The following is a 10,844-nucleotide window of genomic DNA, read 5'->3' as shown; positions in this document are numbered from 1 at the left end:
CATTTGGCCTTGATGCATTGTCTTGTGTAGGATTCTTGGTTGAAGAATTCCACTTTGGTTTAACCACTTACCAAGGGGTAGATGGGAGAAAGAAAGATGAAAAGAAAAACCCTTTCCCTAATGGGCATAATTTAGGTTATTTCTGCTCTGTAGTTAAATCTCTACCCTCACTGCTAATTACCATTGCTTCTTTTGCTATGGTGGGACTTTGTATATTAAGTCATAAAAACAATTGAAGCATGCCATAGAGTTAGGCTTGGTGTATAATTTTTTTTTTTTTTGCTAAGTGTTGAGGTCCCCTCTGTACCTTATCAGTTTGATCTTGAGTGTCCACCTAAGCTGTTGTGTTTGTTTTTTGTTTTGTTTTGTTTTTTCTTGCAGAAAACATGCTTTAAACTGCCACAGAATGAAGCCAGCCTTGTTTAATGTGTTGTGTGAAATCAAAGAAAAAACAGGTAGGAATGGAAAATCCAACCTTTGGGCCTTTTTCTTTGGCTAGTTAAACCGCCGAACCTGCAGCTTCTCCTACTCTTCTTGGGACCTTAAGTATTTTAGAATGCAAGTGCTACCAGGGAAGTCCATGCTGCTTTCTCTAAAGGGAAACAGCCTTGGCAGCCGATTTGAAGCAGTATGTTTTCTTTAAATCTGGCCCCAACTCTTTCTGAAACTGGGGCTAAGGCAGAGGTTTTGACGGGAAATTTATAGAATGATATGCCTTTGGGGGAAAATACGAAAGGAAAAGTCCATTTCCTGGAGGGAGATAGTTTTGTCTACAATGACTGACCCCCATCTCTCTCACCCCTGCTGTTGGGCACGGGAGTTAGGACTAAGCTGTTGTTTCCATTCTTTTTTGCCACTTTGTTCTTTGTATTTACACAGAGTAACCAACTTGAGGTTCTCAAAAGAGTGTCTTGGGATACCTTTGTGGAATAACCAATTCAATATTAGGTGAACTGGCTTTTGAATGGCCTCTGATTTTTCTAGCAGGGACACTCTGTAGATTTAGGGCACTATATTATCCAGAGATCATTCCCTCTGTTGTTTTGCTACTTTCTGAACCTCATATCATAGACTAACACACTTATAACACATCCCAGGAGGGCATTTAAATTTTAAAGCAACAATTAAAAAATCGCAGTCATCAATCAGAGGTGTTCTTAAACAACAGATGTGCGGAGAAAGGGCACTTAGCAACTGTCCTCTTGTTTCTTTATCTTGGTCCTTAATTTTCCAAAGTGGGTTAAATCGCTCCCTTGTAAGAAGAAAGGGTGGGGAAGGCTATCTGAAGCTAGGGCATAAAGAGGGACTGAGGGGGTGCATGCAGCACACCGGGAGCGGCTGCTGGTTCTCTGACTTTTTAGCCCACTTCAAAGCCGGGCAAAGTACCTGCCATCCCATATATTTATTTATTTTTTACAACAAGGTGTATAACAGTCAATAATTCATATCTAAACCATATAAGCAAGGGCATGACATAAATGAAAGTGACAATAGATATGATTGCATGCTCGGTTGATATACATTGATGGTTACACATGGGAAGGGGGAGGCCACAGGAGCCGGCTTTCCGTAGGTCTCTCCTTTTAAAGGTCTCTGGATTTCTCTAAGAAAAAAAAAAAAAAAAAAAGAATCTTTTCAAGAGGTCACTGTTGATTGAATATGCAATTACTCCAGGTCTTTCAAATGTCTGTGAGATTAGTAAACAGCTCCTTTGTTGGATGATCCTTGTAGGCTATGGAACACCGCAGACAAAGCACCTGAGACAGGCTACTCAGACCTCTGAGTCACCCAGGTGCCTGTGCCAGGCCCTAACCTTATTGCAAAGCTGATAATTGCGTCGCTTTAGCCGTGAGAGGCGCCTTTTGAGAGATGTATTGATTGTGCATACCAATATCAAAGGGGCTTTTCCTCAGTGTGCCTCTTGGGTTTTTGTTGTTGTTGTTTCTGTTTTGTTATTTTTTTTTCTTTCTTTCTTTCTTTCTTTCTTTCTTTCTTTCTTTCTTTCTTTCTTTCTATGAGCTCAGAGAAGGAAGCCGTGGGCTTGTGTGCCTATGTGTCTCCTTCTCCTAATTTTCCTTCTCGGTTTTTAAGTCTTCTGTGGCCAGTCCCTTTGAACTGCGGGTTTTGTTTCTCATCAAGTTGGAGTTTTGTTTTGTTTTTTCTAATCTTGGTTCATGAAATGTAGAGTCACACGCACAAAAAATAAAAAAAAAAAAGGAATTGGAAATAAAGGGACTGAAGGAGAGTTTCTCTTTAAAGATACTGTGTTATATATATTTTTAACGGGAGGGTACCAGTCAGGTCACCGACTTGAACATCATGGCCCAAGTGTTCAATTCTGATCTCCTAATTAAAACCTGCTGAGGTAGTTTAGATCAAAGTGGGTGGGTGTGACTAGAGGTCCGATTCAGGTGCGCAGTAAAGACTTTGCCCCTGATTAATATTGGCTACAGTGCCGGGATGGAGTGGGAGTTGGGGGGAAATTGTGGAATTGGCCAAAATGATGTTCTTATGGTTGGAAGATATTGTCTGCCTGTTTTTGTTTTTAAATTATTGTTGATAGGAATATGGTTGGAGTCTTAAAAATCATCTAATTGAAAGGTTTATATGCTATTGATACAGGATGTCTTAAAGGATGGTTTATGAAATAATGTAAATGGTGATTGTTCCTTGTGTGAAGAGGGATACAAAACACGGTTCTATGGAGAGGACACCTGAGGGAGGGGGCGCAGGAACTCACTTTTATTCTTCCAACTGAGTGTCGGGAAACTGTAGAGAAGGAACAGACCAAAGTATCAGTGGTAGGGCAGACAGTACTGTGTTCAAAATAAGCTTTTATATTTCAAAGCACCATGACTTCTGTGTTCAGGATCTGGGCTGCCTGTGCATCTTCAAGCCTTTGATGCCCTGGGGGAATGCAAAGTGTCTGTAGAGTTGTGCAAGTCTTTCAACACCCCTTTCTGTCTGTCTGTCTGTCTGTCTGTCTGTCTGTCTCCCTCTCTTCTTCCAAAACTAGTAAAAAGGTGGTCTAAAAGACCACTTCACGTGCTTCTTTGCCATCTGGGAACTTTTCTTATTGGGACTATCAAGACCCACAGTGTAGAGTGAGTGGCCTCGCTGAGGACATTCAAGGTAGAGCCGATCTGTGTTCTCTGGCAAGGAGCTGGTGTGTGTGTGTGTGTGTGTGTGTGTGTGTGTGTACGTTGGCTTGCTGCTTTTGTTTCTTGGGTTTTATTGATTTAGTTGGAAGATTGAGGTAAATAGGAAAACTTGCAAAGATGTCTGATCAACCTTTTGGTACTTAAAAAACAAAAACAAAAAGCACGTGCATAATACCTAAAGAAGGCAGCACAGTCTGAATTATAGTTGATTGATGGGTATTTAAGTCAGAAATTACTTTGGGATTTTTGAAAAGTAGATGAACTTGAGTGTATTGCTTTAGAGTGTGGGGAAGTGTTTATTTTGATACTTTATGCTTTTTAAATATAAACGCCAAGGTAAAAAAAAAAAATGCCAATAAAATATTCAGGTTACAAACTGCACTCAGCCTCACGCAAGCTCTGTTGAGAGCTACAGCAACAAACTTTACAGATGTGGCCTTTAGCTCTATGTTCAGTCCGGGACCATAGAGTCTTTAAATAAAGAACTCGGGTCATTTACAATCAAATTTCCTTTTAAAGAACTGTCACTTGTCCTTTGACATGTTAGCGATAGGCTGCGTTTTACCTGTGTCTATGTGGGCTGGAAAATGAGTTTCTTGGGACCAAAGGTGAGGAGAAAACAAGTCAAACATGTTGACTTTCTGAGGTGGGGAAAAAGACCTGGAATATTTAATAAATACTTAAAATTTTTCTTGTTTTTTAAAAAATATTTACACTTCTCTGTCAAAAAAAAATCACAGAGGTTTAAAAGTCAGAAAAGGCGAAAACGGAGCCATGTTTACTAAAGAGAGGAGTCAGAGTCACCTGTGAACAAGCTGCAGTTGTGAGTGAATTTTAATTTTAGCACCTGATAGCTTTCCCTGGCACTCCTCAGCTAAGTTTTCACAGAGTGGAATCTGCCCTTGAGTTGATCAGATAATTGGAGGAGGAAACCCCCCCACCCCATGCACACTTTTAAATCCTCTTTTGTCTCTCTGTCTGTCTGTGTCTAGTTCATACCCCCATCATGGCGTTTCCGGGTTGGCTTTCTACCCTTCCCCTTATCTCCCTTCTCTCTCCCACCCTTCTCCATTCGGCCTGCCACTGCCACAGCAGTTACTTCTTTCCCTGCCCTATGAAGAACTAGAGGTGGGTGTGTGTGTGGGGGGAGGGGAGGGATTGACTGTGGAAGGAAGCTGTGCGTGACTTCAAAAGACACAAGTGACCTTGTTCCTTGAGCAGAGCAGAACAAGACCGAAATAGCAGTAGACAGTCTGGAACAGCCTTCCATCGGTCCCTTTCCGAGCTGGGTAGTGGAGGAGCTAGCCTTCAAGGCCTGGCAACTGCAAAACCCTTTTTTTTTTTTTTTTAAAAAAATAAGACATCTGAGGAGTTGAGAATGTGGTCCTTTCCGGCTGCGTGCCAGGGTGAGAATGGGTTAAGGAAAGGAAAGAACAGCAAATGAAGAAGACTTCGCAAGACAGCGTCACCCCATAACCATCCCTCCTGTGGGATACTAGCTTGACTGGGAGGCACCCGTGCTGTGGACCAGCAGTGTGACTCTGAGAGAGTGTCCGGTGACCCGGAGGAGGGAAGTCATGTCTCTGTCTCCAGGCCTTTCAGTGTCTTTCCATTCCTTGAAAGTGGCTTTCCAGACAGCTGAGCTCCCGAGAAGTGTGATGAGGGTGTAGCTGTAGCGGCATGGTTTGCTCGTGGCGTCTCAGAAGAGACCAAGGGCAATGGTTCGTTTTCTCACCTGGGTTGAACTTGAGAGACAGTTTGCCTGGAGTCTTTGCAAGAGGCTGTGTGCAAGGGAGGACCCTAGACCTAGACCTGCCGGAGTTGCAGACTGTGCTGTGTGCTATGTGTATGTAGTTCTGGAGGGGCTGAGATTTACCAGGGATTCCAGGACTCAGCTCCCAGCTGGGGCTCTCTGCCTTTTGAAGACTTTGCCTCTGTGTTCTGTTGATATCCAAAATTTTTCTCTCATTCTTGACAAAAATTACAGAAATACCCCCGAACCAGTAAACAAACCCAAACCTAGATGTTGGCCTTACGTAAACACAAAATTATGTTGGAGTTTTTAAAGCAGAGCTCTGGCATCTTTAAAAACGTTTTATTTTAACTCTACTTATGTATTTATTTGTGAGGAGTGGGGGGAGGTGGGGGAGGAGTGCCATGACAGATGTGTGGAGGTTAGAAAACAACTTTTAGGAACTAGTTCTCGCCTCTCACGTGGGCCCTGGGGATAAAACTCAGGTGTCAGGTTCAGCTTCTAGCACATTTGTTGTCAGAGCTATCTCACAGGCCTCTGGCTTCTATTGTGACCTACCTTATGTGTGTCCTTTAGGAAAGCTGAGCCTCAACTTTTGTTCCGAATATCTTTTTGATGGATGTGGTAATTTCTGAACTCACGTGTGTGTGTGTGTGTGTGTGTGTGTGTGTGTGTGTGTGTGTGTGTGTGTGTGTGTGTGTGTGTGTATAAAACATATATATGAACATATATATATATATATATATATATATATTGTATGTTTGTGTATATATACATAAGCCAGGCTAGTCACAGACTTGCTATATAAGCAAGGATGACTTTTTCTTCTTGAGACAGGGTCTCACTGTGTAGCCCTGGAATGTGTTATATGTTATGTATACCAGGCTGGCCTTGAACTCACAGAGATGGACTGCCTCTGCCTCTGCATCCCACTGCTGGGGTTAAAGGCATAGATATGCCTCTTTTTTTTTTTTCTTTCACCCAGAGCATCCACCCCTTTCTGTTGCTTTGTTCACCTGGGTTAGGGGAAGCGACTGGTTCTCCCTCCACCCTGTCCCTCCACTGAGGTGGTACGGAGGGGCCTGAGAACTCAACAGTAGTGACTCTGTAATGATGGCAGAGGATACTTATTGTCCCAGGCAATGAGGGTAGGGGTGGGGGCAGAGTGTCTGTGTTTTGTCTTCTTGGCATCTCAAAGACAGCAATTCTTAGCAGTTTGCAAAATGGCTCCCTGGGCATAGAAAGTACAGGTATAGATTGTCACGGGACTGGAGAGCCTGCTGCTGGGATGGCAGAGCAAGGTCACTAGTGACCTACCTAAAGGCTCTGGGGGTCAAAGTTCATCCTTTTTGGCCTATAGCTTATACGTTGACCTACATCTGCCCCTGAAACTTTTGTCAAGAAGTGGGGTGGGTGCCTCATGCAAATTTTTGCTCTTTGTATACTTACTATGGGTAAGACTACAGACAATTTTCTTAATTTTAGGAGAAACTGTGACAGTAGCTGGTAGGTAACTACTTGGTTTTCCATAGCTAGTCCCCTTGATCTGCTACTTTTTGCTGTGTGACCTTCTTCAGGTGGCTAAACGTCTCTGAGACCAATTTTCCTTTTCTGTAAAATGAAGGTTACAGCGATACCTGTCTGAAACTGTTGCTATGGCGACTCTCTTGAGATGCTGATACCCACACTTGGGTGTGTGCCTTCCTTTTCCTGAGTACTTTCCCAAGTTTGACTGTATGGTGAAAGGTCACTGGGAGAATTGAATGATGTAGTATATGCCTGGTGGAAAGAGATGTGGCTGGAGGGTTTTATGGTTTCTGGTCTTGTTTTCTTACATGAAAGAGAGAGACCTCAACCAGCCTGATCCCTAAGTGTGAGCCAGTCCCAAGGCTTGAAAGAGAAAAATTGCTGAATTTAAGGTTAGCTTCTTTGGCTTCTTGTGTGTTTTCTGCAAGTGAGAATTAGCTGTGTTTCACCAGAAGCTGGGCAGGGAACAGAGTGATGAAGAGGAAGGTCAGAGCCTTTTAATCATGTTCTTCCCGGACAGCCGCCACCTAGCTAGCTAGAATTGCCTGCATGGTGGATACTGTTTCCCGAGCAACACCAACAGGAGACAATGCATCCTCGGGGTTCAAATGCTTTCTCTGAGCATGCCCAGAGCCTGCCTGTCAACCTACAGAGCTTCAAGGTGGAAACTTGGTTAAAAAAAAAAATAAAGAAGAAGAAGAAGAAGAAGAAGAAGAAGAAGAAGAAGAAGAAGAAGAAGAAGAAGCAGCTAGAGTCATATGACGTCTCCCCAAATTCCCAATATGTTCTGTATTTAGGAGAAATACTATCTTCGTCACAGAGATAGGCTTCTTGACACACAGCAGGCTACTGTTTCTTCATGTTATTTTTTTTAAACATATGTTTGAAATGTATTTTATATACCATGAAATTAACCCCTTTCCAAAATACAGTTCAGTGGTTTTTAGTGTATTCAGGGAGTTCTCAGTGCCACAATCTAGTTTTAGAACACTTTGGTCCACTCTGACCTAGTATCCATCACCAGTTCGGTCATGTCCCTCTCTCCTATTCCTGGACCCTGTCAGCCCCTCATCCCACACTCTGTCTCTCTCCCTAGGGCCATTCCACATATAACCATACCCATGCGATGCTTTGGGAGTAGGTTCTCTCACTTAACCTGTTTTCAAGATTGGTCTACCAGTTCAACATACATATGACAACTCTTCGTATCTTTTCCCAGCCAAATGCTGTTATTTCACTGAGTGGATATGCCACATTTGCTTCATCAGCTGATGGGCACGGGTCCTTTCCCCCTTTTGGCTATTGTGGATACTGTTGCTGCTGTGTGTAGACTTACATTATAGGGTTTACTTGTATATGTCTTCCGTACATACAGGAGGAAGTGCTGGGTCAGTTGGTAACTCTATGGATAGATTTTGAGGGCATGCCAAAATGTTTTTCAGAGTTCCTGCAGTGGACACAGTATTTAAAAATAAACAATAATAATAATAATAAATCACCTATTCGAGGTATACTTCATGCCCTGTTGCTGTAGACATATTCTTGAGTCCTGTTAATGCTTGATGCTGGGTTTTGTCCTCAGCGCTCCCAAGGCATCCAGTTGTGCTACTCCTTTGTCTGATTGGAGCTCTTCCTTTTCCAAATTTAGGATCCTGTGCTTCCCTCCCCCCGCCCCTCCCCATCCTTGAGTCAGTCACTCTTTAAGCTCGCTGAAAAGACATACTCTGAAAAGTTTATTTTGCCTGAAAATATGCACGATCCGGAGTTCTGTGGCTGTCCTCTCAGGACGACAGGTAGCACGCGGAAGAGTTAGAAGGGAAAGCCACATCCTTGGGGAGGAAGACGCTTGGAAAACAACCGCCAGTGGCAACCTATGATGATGATAGACCTTGGGCTTGCAGTCAAGCCAACCGGGTCAAATCGCATTAGTTATTTGATTTCACAGGGCATCAATTTCTTCATCTGGAGTGAAAATAATACCCAAGACCCAGGCTCACTTGACAGACTAAACAAGACAACGCCAGGAAGCAAGGCATTGGATGTTTAATGCCTGTGCTCAATTAATTGCTGCTACTATTATTTTCTAGAATCCGTGGGCCTCGGCGCTGACCACCTCTCTCCTGGGTTATAGACCCATCCATCTCTCTTTGGGATGTTTGTCATCTTAACCAAGACTTTGGAGGCTGTCTCAGTGATGACCACGCTCTTGTGTGAAGGGCTTCTCCCTCTGGCCCTTTCACACTCTCTTGCACCCAGTCCTTGAGTTCTCATTCAGAACACTTCTGTCTATATAATTTTAAATTTCACCATCTAAATTTGCTGGTCACCCCATTAAAAGAACCAAAAGTAAAAAAAAAAGTAAGCAAGAGGAAACAAGTAAACTAAATGTCAAGGATTGCATCTCATTTGACCTAAAGGGACCTGAAATAATCAACTAGCAATTGTCCTAAATGTTAGAGAGGTGTATGGGGCTCGGCTGCGTAGTACAGCTTAGATGTGGAGTGTGTGTGTTCCGAGGGGGATGCGTCTTAATTCATCAGATTGAGTTTCTCGGGTTTGTTCACTACTCTGTGTTACCACCATATTGGTTGGACAGCCAAGCCACTAAATGGCTATCCTGAAGGGATACTTTCTACCCTGTTTTGGCAAATTAAGACACATGTGTCTATTGCCTTTTCAAAGTGGGTCTGGTGGATTGGTGGCTGGCTGGCCACATAGGGAAAGGCTTTGTGAGAGCGTTCTTGTGCCCTGCACCCTCCAGAGTACCCTGCACTATGAGCAAGGACAAAGCCAGCCCCCACACCACCTCCTCTGTCTCTCTAAATCACTTCTCTCCATAACTGCCCATCTGTGGTTCTCTACCCCTAACAAAATCTCCGAGGTTCCCTAAAATAACTGAGTGGGCCGAACAGCCCTCTTGCTATCTTTAGCTGCCAAAGAGTGGGAACAAGTCGGCGGACTCCGACGTTGATAGAATCGCTAGACTAAACTGCTAGACTGCACTTGAAGCCTGGTGCTCTCACTGTCTCTGTGTTAGCATGTCATTTGGAGAATACCAATTTCTCCTTTGGCTTTCAGCTTTCCTGGTCTGGGTGGATATAGAGACTCACTAGTCTGACCCTGCAATCTGGGGGCTAGGGGTCCCTACATAAGCCAGTGTCTAGCATAGGCACACAGACTGGGAGACAGGTGGAGCTGAGTGTTTATGAGAGAATTCTCTCTCATTGTGGTGGCAGTTCTAATTTAGCCTGGGAATCCCTGTATCTTCTCTAGGCGGTCACGTAAAACTGGTTATGATGGTGTTACGGCTACTTCCATCAATCAAGCTGAATTGGATAAGACAAACTGAGAAGGGGGGAAAAGTGGTGGAATTTGAAAAAATGTTTATGATGGGAGCTTCCAGTTGGGGGCCAGTGTGCTGTAATCTACCTGTTGGCTTGGCAATGGCAGCCAATAATGTTGCGTGTGTACTATGTATTTGTAACTATGGGGTCCTAGATTGGAAATCTCATGAATGTATGAGGAAAGATGGTCTAGCTTTCGGTTGTTCGTGAAGTAAAGCCCAGAAAGTTTGGGTTTGCTTCCACCATAGACCTGGAGTGGGACTTGGTGATCTTGTTATTCCTTGTAAGTGTCAGTGAAACTTTTGAAACTTTTGGAAACTTTATTAAAGTGAGATTTTTTTTTTTTTAAAAGAAAGATGCTTGGTTTTGCCTGCAAATGTGTTGGACAGCTAGGGAAAAAGAAAAGTTGACATTTTTGTCTTGCTTTCAGACCAGTTGAATCTGCCAGCAGCTCAAAGGAATACATTTACCTGGTGGTATGGTCTAAACTAAACCAGGAAAAGAGTAGCAGGTTTTCTTTTTTCTTTTTCTTTTGGGGGGTGTGTGTGTGTGTGGAGATTTGAGATCTCAAGTGTTGCCACTCTCAAGAGATTTCTAATAATTACCACTGTTAATAGGGCTGAAACTTGGCATTTATATTTCGTCCCTAACAAAGACAGCCTCCATGAGAGAACTCGGCGGAGCCCAGCTGGCATCCTACTGAAAGGCGGGAGCTCTGAGAGCCCAGAGCTAATTCTTTGCCACACAGGGCAAGCAGAGGCTGGAGCCTCCTCACAGCAGCCTACATTAACGCACAGTTAAAACAAAGCCAGCACCTGGGCTCCGCTCGCCTTTGTGTGGCCCTCTTGCTAGGGAGTCTGTAATCATCTGCAAGGCCTTGGGTGGAAAAGTCCTGGGTAGGGTCGGGTGGGTGGTGATGCTGACCAGAGAGGAGTAAGAAGTCATGGTGTGGCATGGGGAGCTGAGTCCTTTGCGTGGGGCTGGAGGGGAATAAGAAAAAAGGAGAGAGAGAGAGAGAGAGAAAGAGAGAGAGAGAGAGAGAGAGAGAGAGAGAGAGAG

General features: G+C 43.7%; 1 protein-coding gene across 3 annotated transcripts in view; it reads left to right on the top strand.

Moving 5' to 3' along the window:
• Window positions 1–266: 266 nt before the first annotated feature.
• Window positions 267–10,844, top strand: part of Pbx1 (PBX homeobox 1) — a 314,214-nt gene continuing 303,636 nt past the window's right edge. Inside the window, exon 1 of one of the 3 annotated variants that reach the window (XM_031388605.1) lies at window positions 267–455. In XM_031388605.1, coding sequence (XP_031244465.1) covers window positions 407–455 — 49 coding nt within the window. In that variant the 5' untranslated portion in view covers window positions 267–406. The remainder of the gene's footprint in view (window positions 456–10,844) is intronic. The other 2 variants (XM_031388596.1, XM_031388613.1) reach the window with 2 other exon arrangements.

Source organism: Mastomys coucha, unplaced genomic scaffold, assembly GCF_008632895.1.
Source record: "Mastomys coucha isolate ucsf_1 unplaced genomic scaffold, UCSF_Mcou_1 pScaffold1, whole genome shotgun sequence".
Classification (NCBI taxonomy): domain Eukaryota; kingdom Metazoa; phylum Chordata; class Mammalia; order Rodentia; family Muridae; genus Mastomys; species Mastomys coucha.
Note: the sequence above shows the minus strand (reverse complement) of the source record. Positions and strands in the feature narration are given on the sequence as shown.